The following is a 12,051-nucleotide window of genomic DNA, read 5'->3' as shown; positions in this document are numbered from 1 at the left end:
ACCCGCCAAGAAAACATGCCCTAGATGTGGACCCAAGCCATATCCACGCATTTCTGGGGCTTGCAGAAGTGGGTATGGTGTGGAAGGTTACGGAAACATATGATGCTCGCCTATTAGTTTAACGTCATCGGTGGTCTCGATCTTGGGCTCGAGATCCAAGCCCGATAATTTAAACTTATAGCGAATTGGTGAAAATGAGGTTTGGGTCAACCCTTTTTTTTACTCAAAATCCAAAGCCCAAGGAAAAAGCCCAAACCAAAAGACATAGGGTAGCTCAACTTACATCGTTTTCTTCTATCTCCCTTCTCTTTCCCCGCAGCTGCTAAATACACTGCAACTCAACCCAAATACCCAGGAGAAATATCGATTCCCTCCGTCAGTTGGCAAGGAGGAAACTTTCTAACTGGTAAGCAGATATCCCCTTTCCTCTTGAATGATGAGTTCACAGCTCCCTAGCTGCCCCTTCAACCTCGTTCCAGATTTTCTGTCACCGCAGCTGTTTCTGCTGCAGTTTTTGCGCACGGCTGCAACAATCCTCCCCTGTTTCCAAGACTCCATATCCCAAGTAAGCTCTGATATCCCAAATCTTAAGGCAGAAATCCTGCATGAGCTAAAGGAGGAACGTCTTACCCAGAAAACCAAAGGGTTTGAGCCACCATAACACCCCTCCGATTGAGCCTATAAAATGAGATATTTGAAACTGAAAGGAAGAGGAGGCAACAACCCAGAAAACTTAGAAACATCAAAAAGCCTCTAATTCTTCAAGCTTCCAGGCCTCTAAACACAAAACCCAGTTCCTAGCACTTTTCTCCCAAGCCTCCCTGCCAAACTCATCTTCCAGAAACCTAAATTTGATGCAATCCCCAAATTCTCTCACCACAGTATGTTTCTAGCTCCCACACCATCCTCATGCTGTCAAGCCTCATTCGGTATCTGAATCACGCACAAAATTCTCTCACTAACATCAAGTTATTGAGTTAATTTTGGCCTGGTCTTGCTTAATTCAAAAAGAACCCTTACAGTAGGGCACCACAAACCTGCTACATCGAGACATTGTCTCCGAGGGGTGAAATCTACTCTCAAGGGCAGTGTTTACATTCCTCAACCTTAAACTCTTTTCGAGTAATGTGTCTTTGGGAGGCCTATAAATTCAAGAGATAAGTTCTATAAACCTGGTTATTTAATTTATTATGACAATAATCTTATGATTATTGTTTGTTATTAATATATATTGTACGTATTTGTGTGATTTTGTAAGAGAATCAAAATATGGTGACAAAAGTAGCATTCATTAACTAAATTTCTAACAAACTCAGGCAGTCTAGCTTCGCTAGCTAAGGCATCTGTATATAACTCACGAGTTGATTAACTTTTGCGTTTGAGCTTGATTTGCAAGTTCTTTTCAAAACTTGATGGTGTTTTGACTTGGCTTGTTTCATGACGGGCTTAATTAACGAGATCATGTTTAAATTTGCTCAACACTTAATAATGAGGAAACGAATATATATTACTACTGAGGTCAAAGAACCGCGCGTGGCTTTTGCTGCGATTTCTCATTCCCAAAAACTCAAACAGTCAAACTTGACGAGCTAAGCTCGAATGCAAACTCGAGCCTCAACGAGTTAATTTGCAGCCCTTTGCTTGTTTATTTTATGCAAGAAACATTGAGTGTCACTAAGTAAATCCCGGGTGTCCATAATAATACCATACTGAAAAAACCACGTAAAAAAACTCTAAATTGTTTATTAGGCCCACGGCCCATGGTCAACCCCATGTCAACAAACCCCAAACTCTCAATCGGTGCAGAAGTTCCATGTCCAAAACCCTACTAGCTTCTCCTCTCTTTCTTCAGGGTTTACAGGTCCTTTTTTTTTTTTTAATTTTTTTTTTTTCAATCCAGCTTTATGTTCTCTGCCTAATCTCGGAATTGGGTTTTCGCAGGTGGATGCTCCGCCGTGTGAGATAGTTGAAAGTCACTGAAAAGCACAGAGAGAAATGGCAACCCAAGCAGCTGCAACTTTTAACGGCAATTTGAAGGTAAATTTTGCTTCTGATTCTTATGATTAATCGAATTCTTATACCCTGTAATGGTTGATTCCATCGCATATTTGAATCCCAATTCTCGTTCGGCTCATCCATTGTAGACTAAGAAATGCACACCAGGTGTTTGTGAAAAGTACCAAGAGAAATGTTGAGCTTCTTATATGCTGTTAACTATAGCTGTGAAGTTTTAGCATAGCAATAGATGCTTGTTTGTTAATAATCAATTTGAAATCTATGTTGTAATGCTGGCGGGTGTGCGGATTGAGAATTTGTGTTTTGCTTGGTTGATACAGAAAGCTGTTGCCGGCCTGAGACGGATTAATCTTGATGGGCTGCGGTGGAAAGTGTTTGATGCCAAGGGCCAGGTTATATTTTATGGCTTTTATAATAGTAGCATTGAATTGATTTGGATTCGAGGTCATTTTGGTTGGTTGTTTCAGTACTTGTGATGTATGAATTTCTGTTTACTTTTGGAGTAGAAATAAGATTTACACAAGGTGGGTGCCGAAGCAAGTAGCTTCGTGATGCTTTTATTTGATGTGGTTTGAACTTGTTGGGGTGGTAGTATTCAGTTGTCAGGTTATGGATTCGTGGAGTATTGATTAAAATGTAACCTTACTTCTAGGTTCTTGGAAGGCTAGCTTCTCAAATATCTACTGTTATTCAAGGCAAGGATAAACCGACGTATGCTCCAAATCGAGATGATGGAGATATGTGCATTGTGCTGAATGCGAAGGATATTTGTGTCACAGGGAGAAAACTAACCGATAAAGTTTATCATTGGCATACCGGGTAAGTTTCATTATCTTACTACAAAAAGTTTTCATTGCTGCAGTAGTGATGCAGTTAATGGATGTAGAATCATTCAGTCACTGTTAGTTGACTGTAGTAGTTTGTTTTTACATTTTGGTCATAGACCTACCCTCGCAAGATTTTGAAATGGACAAGTTAGTTTTTTAATCGAGTTGTGAGAATCGTGAAATTTATTGATGTCTCTATCAATGAAATAAAGGAATGAATAAAATTGATTGCTGAGGTTTGCAAACACCCTTTAAATTAAGTCCTCCTTATGATTCCCTTTGGTCATGATGTAGAACCTTATGGCATGTAGGTATGTTGGGCACCTCAAGGAAAGGACTTTGAAGGATCAGATGGTGAAAGACCCTACAGAAGTCATTCGCAAAGCTGTATTGCGCATGCTTCCTAAGAACAAATTGCGTGACGTGAGTGATATAGTAGTAGCTTTGCTCGTCTTTTATATTTTACACAAATGCTCCTTGTATACTAAAGTATATTGCAATGTTGCTTCAATGGATGCAGGATAGAGATAGAAAGCTGAGAATTTTTGCTGGCGGTGAACACCCATTTGGTGATAGGCCCCTTGAACCATATCTGATGCCCCCGCGAAAAGTAAGGGAAATGCGACCCCGTACAAGACGAGCCTTGGTCAGAGCTCAGATAAAGGCTGAACAGCAACAACAGGATATTAATGATCCACGGAAGGGCAGGAAGAAGGATAGAGTCGAAGTGAGCGTATGAAGGATTACCTTGAATGGAGCTAGATTCATCACTTATGTGGAGTATTACTTACTGTACCAATGTTTTATGATCTCGATTACCTCGTCAGAATTTGAAATTTTGCTTAGAACTGTCGAAGGTTTAACTGTATTGAGGAAAATGTTATGTTATGCTGATGTATTTTCCAGCAATAAATTGTCTGGCAGATCTCGTGTGTCTGTGATTCTGCATCACTTCCATTTCAGTGGTGCTTCAAAATTGGTGTTCAGTAGACAGAAGGATTGAATTGCTATTTTCCAGTTGGAATTTTATGTCTTCTATGCTCCGATGCCGCCGGAGTAGTATCATGTTCCTCAGTTCTCTATCAAAAGTGAAAATTTGTACACTTCCTGTTGAATTGGTTTGGTCTCGCATGACAAAGTTAAGTATGATATAAGAGTAGCAATGTTTGACACCAGAAAGTTCACAGCCCCTCATGAGATATTCGAACAAGTCAATGGTCCAAGAGACATGCTATACTAAACTGTCCTCAATGACACATTGAAGAAAACTTCATAGCTGACTAGGTATCGAGATCAACTTTGAAAACCATGCATTCCTTGCTTGATGTTCAACTACTTCAAGCAACTAAGAAGTAAGAACTTAGCTGGAGTTGGTTGGGTTCTTTCAGTACCAAACTGGTAAATCGATTCAAAGGGGATTTTCTAACATCCAGAAGGTGAGGTGCCCCGAAGTGCCGGGTTCACACATTCAGCCACTCAGGTTAATGCAATCGAATCATGATCTTTCACAAACAATTACAGAGCAAATAAAGGTTTTACAAGCATCAAGATGATTCACAAATGATCCATCACCACAACTCTTACAGAAACCGTCATCAAGTTGGTAATGACTCATTAGGAAAACTCAACATGGGAAATAATGAACGAAGGTTTTATATATTACTATATCTCTGTACGTATATAATGCTGCCTAATGATACCTAACTGCAGGTTTATTTTATCTAATAAACAAATAGACATTTTAACTATACTTAGATATATGATTAACTTAGTTACTGACAACGTACAATTTGAATACAGATGCTTCCTTTCCTTTTGGCGAGAAATGTTTGCTCAGATAGAGCTTCAATCAGTTCTTTACTTGGAAGCCAAGAAAGTTTTGAGCCAGCCGGCAGATTTCTTGGCAGTTCGGTTCAAGTTGTTAAGGTAATCTGTGTAATTCAGACCAAATCGAACTTGGTAGCCCGATCCCAGCTCCATGCAGTCCAACAGCGCCCACATCAGGTAACCCTTCACATTTGTTCCGGTGCTGCACTCACAATTACAAACACAATTACACATGTGACAGTATTACAAGTTTATAATTAACCGGTCAAATTCATAAGGTTTTGAGTGTGAATATATGTGTATAATATATGCATTTACTTCATGGCCTCTTTAATGGCGGTGAGATGATCCCTTATATGATGAATTCGAGCATCGTCAATCAACGCAGTTGAAAGTGGAATGGTGTCATCTCGTTTATCTGGATACCCTGTTGCATGCAAGCGCAAGTGATCGATTATTGGTCATTTTCCGAAGATGATTCTATTGAGATGCTTCTCTATCGGTTCTATTAAGATTGATGAAAAGGACTCCCCTATCGATTTGTTGTTCAAAAACTCTACAACGTATGTACCTCCTAAATGTTAATTCAATGAAAAGTATGTGTGTGTGTCTATATATATATATATATATATATATATATATATATATATTGGCCACTTTTTGATTTCATATTCACATCTTAACCGTTCAGTTTTTAGGTCATAATGTATAGATCATCACTGCAAAATTTCAGCCAAATTGATGATCGTTAAGATATTCAAAACTACAATTTACAACAATATACATGAACGATTCCGGTTCGACAGATTCGGTTTGTTCTTGTAAATTGCAGATTTGGAAGCCTTAATGATCATCAATTTCGCTGAAGTTTTGCAGAGATGATCTATACATTATGACCTAAAAACTGAACGGTTAAGATATGAATTTGTGATCGAAAAGTGACAAAAACTGAAAATCAGTTTCATAAGGTTAGGTAAGGATATCCTTACCTAAATAAAATCATATATATATATATATATATATATATATATATATATATATAGACACACACACACGATACTCGGGAGTGTGATAGAAGCTTATCTATTTCCATGATCTTGATAAATAAAGAAAACAATAAACTGTCTTGGACTACATATGGTTGATCGAATATATGATGGACTTACCATTCTCAGTAATGTAGAATTTGGGATTGCCGTATTCCTTCAGTAAAATCAATGCCTTTTTCAGACCTTCTGGGTAAACGTAGATCTCACTGCTCCCTGGTGTCTAGTATATGTATTATTAACAAATAATTAGATAAAAGTGATTGATCAGAGCATGCATGCATGCACTTTCCAATTAATTAATTGGTTAAAACACAAATTAATTAGGACGCAATAATAGGATCGTTCTTAGTTCTTACTGCAGGGCCTATGGGTTCACCATCTGGTCCATCCACTGTAAAATTTAAGCACACAAAAATCCGTTTAGTTCATCTATTTGATCATCTTAATCTTAATTCTTGTTTCTTAATTACCTACTCAAGTATCAATTACCTGTGATGTTAACGTGCTGGTACTGATCAAAGCTGGTAATTTCTTCACCGTCGACTATTGCTATTGGAGCCGCGAATCGGGAAGTATAGTAGTTCACCCCAATATAATCGAATGACCCTTTCACCAACTCTTTCTGCTCATCAGTGAATTCTGGAAGTCCATCCTTTACTAGAGCTTTCATAATGAACGGGTAATCACCATATACAAGTGGCTCCACAAGCCTACAAAAGAAATAAAAAATCATAGAACAAGTTGGGTGAGGATATATTAAGCACAGTTATGACAAATGCTATGTATTCGTGCACTCGAAGAAAGTCATTTAGCATTTATTTTTGAAGACTCCATAGTGTGTGTGCGTGTAATTATATATATATATATATATATACACACACACGGAGCCGTTCCAAAGAGGATGTCTGCACTTTTGTTAAAGTGCGGACGTCGACGCTGCAGCTTGGCTCGGGAAGCGACGGAGCAGCGGGGCTTGCAGGACGGACGCCAGGGATCGGATGGAGCAGTCTGTAGTAGGTGGAGTCACTGGCGACTGTGTTGCAGTTCGCTACAGAAAAACTGCAGTTGCAGGTCGGGTTGCTGCCCAGAACCTGCAACCTTGACCTTGAACGCTACCCATAACTGTCCGGGATGCCTCCGGCCTCCCTCCTGCAAGCTGCAAGCCTCCGTCACCGCCTGGAACGCCTCAGCTGCATCGACGTCCGCACTTTGCTTCCGCTTCAGAATGGGCCTGTATATATATATATATATATATAATTTTTTTTCCCAGTTTAGGTTAAGTACTTACGTACCATCCGACTAAGAAATCAAATGCTCTACGGGCCGCAGCTTTATCTGGCATGGTGTCCTCAAATGGCTCAAACCATTCAACAACCAGGGGAATTCCAATCTCTCCTCCTTGTGAAGCCTAAGCATGAAATTTAAGCAAATGGTCATTACAAGCCAAGACAAGTACTACTAAGGTTTGCAACCTACAAGTTTAACAAAACAAAAACTGATGCTCTATTTGGTTCAAGGAATGAAAATGATTGAAATTCGATCAATTCCTTGATGGCATCTTTTGTCCCATATGCATGGTTGCTAGGGCAACTTTATTCCATATGCTTAATTAATTCTCGAGTCTTGAGTCATGCATGATCACCTGGTATGTGTTTTTGTAGAGTTTGGCGGCAGCCGCGTGAGCCAATAAAACGTGATGTGTAGAGAGGAAAGGATCAGTGGCAGCGTTTGCGTTTGGATCTGTGTTAGTGAAGCCGTATTCCCCCCACACTTGTGGCTCGTTGATAGTAGCCCAATACTTCACTCGATCGCCAAAAGTTTTGAAACATAAATCCGCATACGCTTTAAAATCATCCCTGATAAGTTCATAATTGATCAACCAAGTGAATTAGACCTCATCATTTCTTACACAAAATTAATTAATTAGATTACTAAGAAATTTGACACCTACACGATATCAATGCTTAAAAAACCGTTGTATTTAGTACTCAGTGCTGTGGGCAAGTCGAAGTGGAACAGTGTCACAAATGGAGTTATCCCTGCACGTACGTACATCATATATATACAAAATTAAAGAAGAAAAACATAACAGGACTACAATTATGGGGATGAAAATTGATAAATCCCATGCATAGAGATACATCATATGAATTGATTGCTATATAGTTCATATATATATATATATATATATATATATATATATCATACCATTGGAAATTAGTTCGTTGATAAAGTTGTTATAGAAATCGATACCCTCCTGGTTTATTCCAGCGTCTATGGTTCCCCCTGCAAAATGATCGATCCCATCAACACATGAAGGTAATTTGATCTAACTTAACTTGTAATGAGCTCGAAATATATATACCAGGGAGAATTCTTGACCAAGACATGGAGAATCTGTAAGTATCCACTCCTATTGCCTTGAGCAGTTGCACGTCCTCCTAGTACGAAACACAATGATGAGGCTAGCATGTACGTGAGCATATGCATAGATAAGAGTCAAAAGACTAGTTTCTTGGCACACGCATATATACCTTATACCGGTGGTAGGAATCAACGGCAATTTTTATGCCTGGAGTGCCATCTTGTATGTATTTATCCCATATCGCTGGTCCTCTCCCTCCTTCAGTTCCGGATCCTTCCGTCTACAATACGTTAAACAAAACTTTTGCATCATATCAGCAACGAAACAAGTTAGAAGTCAAAAAGACAGTACAAGATATAATGATGATCGATATATATCTCAACCTGCAAAGCAGAAGTGGCGCAACCAAATTTGAAATCAGCGGGGAAGTCTTTCCTGCTAATAGTTTCGCTTCCAGTACTAGTCGACTGAGCCTTATTGAGGTTAGGAAGTTTTGCGTCATCGAGAGCACCTGTACCCGCTGGTGAAAATTGACCTAATTTAGTCCTAATTTTAGATTATAGTACGTACTAGAACTTCTCTACATTATTAAAGTTGAGAATTAATAGTATGGATATACCAAAAAGTCAATGCCAAAAAGTTGTAAACATGCTTAATAAATTAGAAACATTCTGGCTTTAACAAGAAACTGTCCATGTTGACAAGTTATTACGTACCCACAAGCTCAAAGACGTGGCTGCATCCCTGAAAAAAAAAAAAAATTGTTAAGACAACTTTAGGAAAATATTTTATTTCATTATGAATATTTATTATGACAATGTATATTATTGGTCTTATTGTCAATTAAAATACTATGTAAAAACAAGGTTATTAAGATGAGACATAAAATATATATATATATATATATATATAACTAATAATTACAATGATGAAGGTGTGCCACGTTTCTCGCGGGTGATATAATGGAAAATAGATCGACTAAAAATAATAGTGGTTATTTATTTTTTGGACATAAAAAAGTGGTGGTTTGACTATTTTTTCAATTTACACTTTTATCTATTTATATTTTATTAACTTAATTTGATAATTATGTTATTAAATGGTATTATAGGTATTTCAAAATTTGGTAAAACCCTTTGACACCAAAAGAGGGCCTCCATTTATAGTAGTAAAGATCTGAGTTGACCGACATTTTTTAATGATTATATGATACTCTTATATAAAAATTTTACTGTAATTATATGTTAATAGTAAATGGCCTGAATCCCAGGCCATCCATAATAATATCATGCTGCAAATACCTAAACTAACTCTGAATTGTTTATTAGGCCAAAGGCTCTTCACCTCAATTAATTTTTAATGTTATTAGCTAGTTTTAACCGTATACGCAAGCAGTTCTTGACCAATAAAAAAAAATAGCAGCCATGCACAAACTTAAAGTTGAGTGTTCCATGATCATGCCAATTTTTCCAAACTGAATATTTCAACTAGCCAGTTACTTGCGTATACAATTAAACTAGCTAGTAACATTAAAAATTAAGCTAATGCTGACTTGTGTAATGTAATTAAATTAGCTAGTAACATTAGAAATTTTACGTAATTATCGGTTAATAGTAAATCCCGGGCATCCATGCATGATAATACCATGCTGCAAAAATATACGTAAACAACTCAATGCTGACGGCCCATCGATCCCTCCAACCTCATACTTTCTTGGCCAAACGAAAAAAAAAAAATTAGAAACGTCATAATTAATTTAATAAGAAAACTTAAGTCTTCCTTTACCATGCCAATTTTCCAAACAAAAGATTCCAACTAGTTGTGTATACAATATGATCAATTTTGGGGGTGGTTGTGCTCGTAGTTTCTTTTTGAATGTAGTCTTTGTTCAATCGAAGAAAAAAAAGAACATTACTTGGGTATACAATTAAACTAGTAACATTAACAATTAAGCTAATGCAGAGTTGTGTAAAAAGTAAAGGGGGATAAAATGGAAGGAAACAATTGTAATGGAAAAAAAAAAAAAAGAAGCAAAAACAGCGAGGCTGAGTAGTGCTCACCCGGAAACAAGCCTCCATTGTTCTTGCTGTCAAACAGGACATCATCATATAAAATCTGCAGAACCAGCACCCCCTACCGAACTGCACAGAAACCTGGGTTTTGCTGGAATCTTTGAAATCTCTGAGAGTATGAGATAAGGGTAAGTAGTCACTGGTTTCTAAACCAAGAAGAACACAGAACCAACAGTACTGTTCCATTGAGCAAATCGACGGCCTCATGCTTCCTCGAATTTAACCAGAAAGAGGAAAGATATATATAAAGAGTTAATGAAGGCTATATATAAAGAGTTAATGAAGGCTAGAGAGCTCAACCCAGAGTCCCAAACAGTGGGAAGACCAAACCACGAACTCCAACCCAATTAATATACTTTAAGCCAAGAGATCGACATATAACAGATTTGATCCAAATCCATTTACCTACACTTTTGACTCCTACATGGTCTACTTTAATATGTATCTTATGGTCCAATAGAATGTGCAGATTGGTCCAACATATATAATATTTTTTAATAATCATAATAGCGGTGGCTATGACTTTATCATTTCTGAAACCCCCGAAAGTATGGTTTGACGCATTGGCCCGTTAGAGCAAGTTCACCCGTAGTCAAGAAATGTCATGGTCGATAAGTCAAGAATTTGACCGGTCAAGATACTGTTCACTGCCACTGGACATGAGTTTGCACCCGTTTTTTTCTTGACCGGTCAAAACTGTTCATCCACTTTTACTGTTCATCCATTTTACGTTATTTTGGGGGTCGTGAAAAATGACTTTTTATATGTTAGGAATTTGGGAAACCTTCCTTCATAAAAGTTGTAGAGCTCGTCGATACGATCTCGTACATATATGAAACGCAATATTCGGAGTTCGTATGAATTTATTATGAATTTTTGAAATCTGAAAATTTTCTATAAATAGCAAAAAAAAAAATTATATTTTGTTTCAAAGGACGAAATTTTTTCTTTATTGCATTTTCCCCCCTCCGGTTCTCTCTCTCGCAGCTGCACCAGAGCTGTCGGGTTTCGTCCGACCCGACCCGGATTTTTCTCCGTCCTCCGGCGTCCTCCGGCCAAGGACCTGACCCCCCCCCGAAGTCGCCTCACCTCGGCCGGCTGCTCCGTGGCGTCAGCCCGCCTAGATGCTGCCCCAGGCCAAGATCGAAGCAACCCAGGCGGGTCTGCTTGTTGCTGTTGCTGCTTCAGTTCCACGATGTTGCTGCCCCCGAGGTCGCCTCCCCTCGCCTCACCTCTTCTCTCTCCGCAGACGTCACCCACGTTTGGGTGTGGGCCGAGCTGGCACAAGCCTTGGCTGGGCAAGGAAAATGTCATCCTCTTGCCTTTTTTCTTGACTGAAGTCAAGAAATTTCTGACTTTGCCTGGTCAAGCTTCTGTTGGTGGAAGCTGGTTTTTTTTCTTGCCCGGTCACCACCTCAGCAAATCCATTCTTTGCCCAGTTAAAGAGTAACCGGTGGACTTGCTCTTATATTCCAAAAGACAAAAGTGTTATCAGTTAAGGGGGGTGTATTGTATTTGGATTTGTGCAGACTTTTTTTAAATGACATACTTTTTTAAAAGTCCACAGACTCTTTAAAAAGTTGATAGACTGTTATGGATTTCTTAAAACCATTGATTTTAGCAACAGACTTTTATTGATTCACGAAAATCTATATACTTTATTATGAATGACTTCTACAGATTTCCTAAGATGTACAAAATATAAAAAAATAAAAATAAAATAAAACAAATGCATCCCAAATACAAAACAAAATAATAACTTGTTGTCTTTTTAATGCTCCAGTATCTTCTAATAGAAATTGACTCAGATAAATGATTGTTAGTCTGTCTAGTGAGTTTATTCTCATTCCTAATCTCCCAACAACATATACAATATAGATCACTTGATGTTTATG

The 12,051-nt window shown here is 38.1% G+C and overlaps 2 protein-coding genes across 2 annotated transcripts; one reads left to right on the top strand and one right to left on the bottom strand.

Annotated features, from left to right (window-relative positions):
- Positions 1 to 1,702: 1,702 nt before the first annotated feature.
- On the top strand, positions 1,703 to 3,870 carry LOC112187827 (50S ribosomal protein L13). Its single transcript, XM_024326779.2, has 6 exons — positions 1,703 to 1,861; positions 1,942 to 2,037; positions 2,337 to 2,408; positions 2,669 to 2,835; positions 3,155 to 3,266; positions 3,364 to 3,870. The coding sequence occupies exons 2-6, from the start codon at positions 1,996 to 1,998 to the stop codon at positions 3,580 to 3,582; spliced, it is 612 nt and encodes a 203-aa protein (XP_024182547.1). The 5' UTR covers positions 1,703 to 1,861; positions 1,942 to 1,995; the 3' UTR covers positions 3,583 to 3,870.
- A 391-nt stretch (positions 3,871 to 4,261) lies between these two features.
- Positions 4,262 to 10,469, bottom strand: LOC112187826 (beta-glucosidase 13). The gene is made up of 14 exons (XM_024326776.2): positions 10,145 to 10,469; positions 8,801 to 8,828; positions 8,468 to 8,619; positions 8,254 to 8,364; positions 8,085 to 8,160; positions 7,928 to 8,005; positions 7,671 to 7,758; positions 7,362 to 7,575; positions 7,012 to 7,127; positions 6,209 to 6,429; positions 6,076 to 6,110; positions 5,837 to 5,939; positions 4,989 to 5,097; positions 4,262 to 4,872 (listed from the first exon to the last, which is right to left on the bottom strand). Exons 1-14 carry the CDS (start codon positions 10,361 to 10,363, stop codon positions 4,701 to 4,703), a joined length of 1,722 nt encoding a protein of 573 aa, XP_024182544.1. The 5' UTR covers positions 10,364 to 10,469; the 3' UTR covers positions 4,262 to 4,700.
- Positions 10,470 to 12,051: the final 1,582 nt, after the last annotated feature.

The sequence above is a fragment of the Rosa chinensis genome, chromosome 2, assembly GCF_002994745.2.
Source record: "Rosa chinensis cultivar Old Blush chromosome 2, RchiOBHm-V2, whole genome shotgun sequence".
NCBI classification, from domain to species: domain Eukaryota; kingdom Viridiplantae; phylum Streptophyta; class Magnoliopsida; order Rosales; family Rosaceae; genus Rosa; species Rosa chinensis.
Note: the sequence above shows the minus strand (reverse complement) of the source record. Positions and strands in the feature narration are given on the sequence as shown.